Here is a 7,515-nt window from a genome sequence, read left to right as displayed (position 1 = left end):
CTCCACGGCGTTGTCAATGTTGAGAAGCATATGACAGAGATCAGTGTACTAGCGTGGTCTATGGAGATGGAGGGACATTTTCTTGTTCAAGTGCCCTAGAAACAAACAATAGTTTGCACTTGCCGCTCTAGTGACAATGTGTAGGCGCAATATATGTAGCCTACAGTTACTACAAACTAGGCTATGCGTCTATGCATTTAGGGTGCATGCGCATTACGCAAACACCACTAACATTAGAACCCTTTTCAAGATAGTCAGTGTAATACTGCACTCCTGTCTTGCATTTTGCATTTGACTTTTTACTTTACTTCTTTATATATATTTTTTATATATTTGTATCTTATTTATAGTGTTTTTTTCTTCTTCTGTGTAGTACTTTTTCTTTTGTGTAGTACTTATTGTGTTTTTATGTTTTATGTTCACTGTATGCACCTATACACCAGAGCAAATTCCAGGTAGGTGTAAACCCTCCTTGGCAATAAATACAATTCTGATTCTGATTCTGATTCTGATTCTTAGACACGTCAATTTGCAGTACTCCTATGTTCAATCTGATCTGAGTAATCTGGGAAAATCTTATTTTATTTTATTTTTTGGAGCGTGTCTGTCTTGGTAAAAGGGGCTCAGGTATGTGGGGTCATCCGTCAAGGAGCACACAGATATTTAATCTAATTAAGTTCCGTTCATCTCTCCCTTATAGACTATTAATATCTAACGACTGGTGTCGCCCTTCCACTCTGCTACTGAGCTAAAGCGAATCAAAACAGTCAATTTGTATGCGTAGCTGTGGCCTCGGATGTGTGTGTATTCTGCCCCTGAAGAAATAGATGAGATGAGCATGTCTATGATCTGCTGTGCAGGGATGCAGGCCTAGGCTACTAACAAACTTTGTGAGATCCCTCCATGTGGCTAGCGTGTTTCTGTCACATCAACAATGAGAGGTATGTAGATCTAATACGAGTATGTTGGCAGTTAAAGCAGCAATAAGGAGTTCTGTTCCAGAACTTGCAAGCTAACTAAATGGCATGCAAAAACCTTTGCAAAAACCACCAACAGCTCAGTTGACACAGATAGAAGCTTGCCAACACAGTAACTGGTGTCTTTTGGCAGTATAGCTGGCAATGTTATGCTCTGAAAGCTTTTCTTCCATTTTTGCGGAGAACTACAGAACTACATAGGGCATATCCTGGATGGCTAGTGGGAAAGACACAGGTGTTTATCTGTCCTTCACATGACCATATGCTATCGAAATTAATTTGAGGATGGTACCAAAACTAGTTGCCAATAAAACCTTACCTCAAAAAGTGCAAATTGTTGAATAGTGCTACTTAAAAAGATAACTTTGCATATAACCAAGGCTACAATGTCTGTTGAAGCTGTCGTTAACTGCTTTCTGTAACAATAGGCTACCTGTTGTATGTGTTAGATGCTGCACATAGACTGACTGAAGCTGACGTCATCCAATCTACTGTAATAAATACTACACACACACACACGCTGTGAACTTGTGAGTCCTTGATATACTGTAATAAATACTACACACACACGCGCTGTTAACGTGTGAGTCCACGTTCATGTTGAGCAGCACCCATCAGTTTTGCCAAGTCGGGATCAGTATTTTGAATCAAATGGTGGTAGGCTATCCGTTTTTGCAATGCTAATGTAAGCTAACCAATTATTGCATCTTCTACTGGAGACAGTGTAGCATTCCCCATCCACCCCCATGCATTGGTTGCTATTAGGCACCCCAGAGCCTGGTCACAGTTGAAGTAATTGCCACATGCTGCATTCCTGTAGAATCTGGTTGATTGAGAGAACCTCAAGAGGATTTGGTTTTCCAAATGTGTGCAAATATATATGAATGTAACATATTCATGTTTGGTCTTGAATTGATACTTGTGATGTGGGCAGTAGTCTGATCATGGTTTCCGTGCAATCTGAAGTACCTGCTATAGCAGTGTAGTTGAATTAGCCCATTATAACCTCTGCGTAGGCATACCCAGATGGGGCAATTGGCTGATGGGTCTTGGGGTACAAAACCAAACACGTCAGAGTGGTGGGTCGCTTCCTCTTCTCTTTTCTTCTTCTGCTCTTTCTGCTTCTCCTTTCCTGTCTTTGAGTGTGGAGATCCTCTCTTCCCCTGGACTCTTATTATATTATTCTGTCTGTCTCTCCTTCACCATTTCTCTCACCCATTCATTTCGAGTTTGGTTATTCATCTCAGGTTTTGTTATTTTCTATCTCTTGCATTCAGGTTTATTTTGGTCGTTTGAGGGAATTTGGTATCAAATTGTGTATTAACCTGCTATTATTCACAGTTGTACTTATTCATTTGAGTTGTATATTACATTCAGCTTGGCTTAAGATTTAAGCTTACTGTTTATAGTATTAATAAACTGTGTATTCACTAACCATTCATATAACTCACAATTGGCGTATCATCTGTAGGTAATTTGAATGGAGTCTTTTCTGCAATATTTATCACTCTAATGCTTTCTACTGTCCTATAAGGTTCAGCGTTCCAGCCTGGTGTCTTCCATCATTGGTAACCTTTTGGCTGTCCTTACAGTAGGACATAAGTTTGTTTTAAATTGAAAAAAAAAAACCTCCTCAGGTCCCCTGGCCTGTGTCAAATCCTCAATTCTTTGGTGAACAGCGCCCTCTGTTGGACATTTAAGAACAAGGACCCCATTGTACTGTATGCCTAGTGGTTCATTTCATTTAATGTAATGTGATGTTTTTAGCTAGTGTGATTATATTGACATGTGTGAGGCAAGGCAGGAAAGGATCTTTGGATTGAAAAAGCACAGATGGCCTTCTTCCTCTTGTAACTACTCATTTGTTGGGGTTAGGTGTTGGTTTATGGTGCCCCCCAACAAACATTCCAGAGATGCCAATTGTTGATCTTCCCACCCCCCTGCTGAGACTCCTATCTATGGTTTTCTCCTTGTGCTTTTCCATGCCAGGGTGAAACTAGGGGCAGAAAAATGAATGTAAGAGTGCTAAGTGAAATATTGCATTTGAAGATGATTTCTTTATCATGTTTGGACTTATTTGAATGGTCTCAGTCTGAGTGGTAGAGTGGTCTCAGTCCTACAGCTGCATAGATTAGTCTTAACATAGATTTCAGAGACATGATAATTATGGTCTCTGTGAGTTGTAAAGTAATCTCTCTTTGGAGGGGGCACACCCCATCTTTGGGTGAGAACCCCCTCATTTGTCTGTGTTAAACCAAATGGGGGAATAGGTCTCCTGAAGGTTTTAGCGGATGAGTCTCTCTTAGCATTTTCATTGTCTGACTCCACTCAATTAGGAACTCAGCCTCTCGTGATTAGGATCACACATTAAGAAGTGACGTTTCTTTACCAGGGTTGCCCATAATTGTAGTGGGGACTGTATCTCGTCATGTTAAGGACAAACAAACACACCTACTGTCCCCATTGGCTGCTCAGGCTATGCACTATGTAGTTCTTTGGTCCGCGTTTGACAACCACGCAAAAATAAGAAAAGCTTTCACAGCGTTACATCACCAGATATATTGCCAAAAAGACACCAGTTTGACCGACCATGCTAGCAAGCAAATAAGTGCGAACTGTGCTGTTGTTGGTGATGCAAGACTTAAAGCATGTCTTTGTCATTGTCGTTGTCAGCTTGCTAGTTTCAGACTGGAACTTCTTACTTCTGTTTTAAGTTGGATTTATGCTCGCTGTTGCCGTCCTCGCAGACGATGGCACGCACGTCATTTTGGTTGCCGCCTGGTGCACGGTGTACTTCAGCTGGTCGTGCACCTCCCAATTTTTGTACCCTAGCATGTGGCACGGCTGCCGCATTCACAAACATATTTTACATATCCAGACATATGACACTTTTTGCACTGTAAGAAATTACAGTATATCCTGTGAGTGAACATGAGATTCATGATCAAACAACTGCTGTGACCACCAAAAGTTGGCCAGCATAATCTCCAAAATGGTAATCTTATCATGGTAACAAAGGAAAGGTCCCCACACTGGATTTGCTCCTGGTGTCAAGAAGCAAACTGAGGTGTGAGTGACTGTAATTAATCATAGTATGGGAATGGAGTAGGCCATTGAGAACCATCTCAGTCAGAGAAACCTGATTATCATACAGAACAGCAAAAGGTTGCATTTGAAGCCTAGCTCATTTACATTAAAAGCCTAGGAGGTGTCTTAAACAGTTTATATGGCTAGAGTTGGAGATGCTTGTTGTTCAGATCTGTACCGCTGAATCAGGAGAATGTTCCACATGCTTCGTTACTGCACTTTACTGGAATAAAGTCAGATTGCTGCATCAACCACAAAAGAAATGTCCTTTTTCTTACAAAAACAGATTGCTACATCAACCACAAAAGAAACTTATTTTTTTCTTACAGCGTGTTTTATTTTCGTGGAATCTGTCTTGACCACAGCTTAGGACATTTGCAGTGCTGGCCATAATCACATGGAGCTTCTCTTCGCCTCACTGAACTTGTGATCCTGTTTGCAATTCATTCCTGGACGAAAAAAAGAGTTTTCCGAATTCCACATATTTTATTGATTGATCTTATTTGAATATGGCACATAAAATCACAGGTTTACCGATATGAAAAAGCTTGCCAACAGGAATGCTAGCGATGCAATCGAGAGATGGGGAAGTCCTGCTACAGGCAATTACACTATTCATTTAGCAAAATGTCCTTACAGTTAACTTTCAGTGCTGGTGTGCATAGACATTGTCCATAGGCTGCCTTAAAGCTGTGGTCTCTAGGGTTACTCTACCTGAGCCATGGATACTTGGGGATCCCAACTTTGAATACAACTTCACAGCAACTGCAATGTCATTGTGATCGGGTCACTACCCTGGCAGCACGCATACTGATGAAAATGAACAACATGTATGTGCTTCATAGGCTCCCTCAAACCTGTGGTCTCTAGGGTTACTCTACCTGCGCCATGGATACTTGGGAATCCCAACTTTGAATACAACTTTGATCACAGCAACTGCAATGTCATTGTGATTGGGTTCACTACCCTGGCAGCACGCATACTGATGAAAATGAACAACATGTACAGTATGTACTATACTCTCATTTTGGATTAAAGCTGTTAAATGAGTAAATGTGAAACTGTATGGGATGCAGAAGATCTGCTTTTGCATTTCCACGAAAGCAGAACTAACCCACCAACACAGGTCCTTAGGCCTCTATTTGTAAGTTTGTCTTTGACCAGAGGACGGGTCCATTTCTGCTTTCTAAAGCAGTTAGGGGGTGTAATAGGGTGGACATCATGTGGCACCCCACTCACACTTCCCCATCTGCACATGGTATAAACAGCCAACATCTGGATCCCCGACTCTCAGGCAATTTAGGCTGCTGACCGCGATTCGTTGGTGTCAGGTTTTGATCATGGAGCTCCTGGGTGATACTGGTGATACTTTTGGTCAGTTCAGTCGCTGTCGGTGAGGTTGTGTCTGATTTCTCGAACAGATGTAAACAATTCTTCGCAGATCCAAAAGGAGGGATAAGTCCTCCGACTGTCTTTGATGGACAGCAGTACAGCCAAATTTGTCAGACACTAGACAGTAAGAAAGGGTATAAATATGCAACACATTACGACACAAAAAACAAGATTCCAGTGTACTCTGCCTATGTGTATGACGGCAGAGAGAGCTTGGACAGAAATTGCATGTGGAACATCGAGCCTCAGGTAAAATTGAATCTTACTGTTTCGAAATATAGAGCTTTCTATTTGATTTTCACAAATGTTTTTGGAATATTTATTTATTTATGGTCGATCTTAATCTTATTATTAGTAGTATGTTGCAATGTCGGTATTTTACTCCCAACGTACTGTTGAAACAATAACAATAAATGTGAGTGTTTCAAATGGCCCCATGATTCTTTAAATAAGGTATTTTAATAAAGCATTATTGAGAAAGTATACCTCCAGTTCAGTTAGTGAAAGTGTGACTCATTGCCCCACAGTTTTAATGTCTAGTTTTAGAACTCCTAGCAGGGCAATAAAAGGTATGTTTTATTCTAAATTATATAAATAAACAAGGCTATGATTTATTAAATAAAACAAATGAGTCATGTTTTTTTATTTATTTATTCCATAAATTATTTCATAGCCCTATTTATCTATAATTTTGAGTAAATAAGTGTTCCATGCAAATACTCCTGTCATGTTTGAACAGAGTCGATCTAACTCAAAAAGATTGATAGCTTGATAGATTGATTTGCAGGACATTTTATTGATTATTGAGTTTTTTCGGGTGTACCTTGTTTCTTTCGTCAGCTTGATGACCAGAACAAAGGCCCTGCCATGGCTCCAGAGTCCTCAGTCAGCCTAGCCAAAAGAGGAATGTACCAGGCCCTCAACAAAGATTATGCAGGATCAAGCTACCACAAAGGGCACCTTTACCCAGTCTTCCACACAAACACTCAGAGCTGTGCTGATGCCACCTTCACCCTCACCAACGCCGCCCCACAAGACCCCTCCTTAAACCGAGGCCAGTGGAGGAAGATGGAGAAGGACATGGCCCAATGGCTGAAAACAAAATGTCTGCCCAACCGCGCCTACATGGTCACTGGAGTGGTCCCCAGCTCTGACCCCGTGGTGACTGTTAAAAACAGCACGGTGAACGTGCCCAGTCACTTCTGGAGTGCTTACTGTTGTCTTGATAACAACAAAAAGCCCCTAATGTCACGGGGCTACCTTGTCCCCAACAGCAACCAGGAGCCTCAAAATATGACAGTGACCGATCTTGATGTGAAGTTGTCCAAACTCTACAGTACAAATTTCATGGTGTTTGGAGGCAAATGCGAGGCTGAGGTTAGGGTTAGGGTTATGGTTCCCAGATGCACTACTAGGTGCCAAAAGCTGCCAAATCCCAGACTTGTTTCCAGGTGTAGGCCAGTTTGTAGGCGCATACAGAGGAAGCTGGAATTAGTTGAGCAGAGGAGAGCGGGCAAAGGTGGCAGGAGGCAGTATTATCTGTTCAATTCCTATAGCTTTATTCAGCTTGCTGACATTGTTACTGCTTCAAGCCGACTGTTCAAACTGTGAATGATTATCTGAATGAAAGGTCTGCCATGTAGCCTGAGTGCACAGATAGACTCGCTGCTGCCATCTGATGGCGGCTAGTGGCATTGCACCAAGAGATTCTGCACATTTGACCAATACTGTTTTTTACATGTTTTTTAATTGACTGATTTGATTGTAAGCTTGAATAAAAAACTACCCTTTGAAAGTTATGAAAGACCTGATTTTATTTTTGTATCACTTCCAGAGAAATACGTCATACGCCAACACCCTGGTTTCAAAGACTGAAAAGATAGTTAAGAGAACACACACATCGGGTTTGCTATATATGTCCACACACATGACATGCGTTTACCATATGTGGTAAGCAAAGATCAAAGGTAACTCTGTCTGACTATTCTGCATGGAGGTTTTTGGTCTTCATTTTGCAAAAAATGACTGTGTGCATCAAAAAATATGTACTTTATATATA

General features: G+C 41.1%; 1 protein-coding gene across 1 annotated transcript; it reads left to right on the top strand.

The window, feature by feature from the left end:
- Positions 1–5,297: 5,297 nt before the first annotated feature.
- On the top strand, positions 5,298–7,255 carry LOC116224649 (endonuclease domain-containing 1 protein-like). The gene is made up of 2 exons (XM_031585071.2): positions 5,298–5,705; positions 6,297–7,255. The coding sequence occupies exons 1-2, from the start codon at positions 5,685–5,687 to the stop codon at positions 7,065–7,067; spliced, it is 792 nt and encodes a 263-aa protein (XP_031440931.1). The 5' UTR covers positions 5,298–5,684; the 3' UTR covers positions 7,068–7,255.
- The last annotated feature ends 260 nt before the right edge of the window (positions 7,256–7,515 follow it).

The sequence above is a fragment of the Clupea harengus genome, chromosome 18 (assembly GCF_900700415.2).
Source record: "Clupea harengus chromosome 18, Ch_v2.0.2, whole genome shotgun sequence".
Taxonomy (NCBI): domain Eukaryota; kingdom Metazoa; phylum Chordata; class Actinopteri; order Clupeiformes; family Clupeidae; genus Clupea; species Clupea harengus.
The sequence above is the reverse complement of the archived record's forward strand: the minus strand, read 5'-3'. Positions and strand labels throughout refer to the sequence as shown.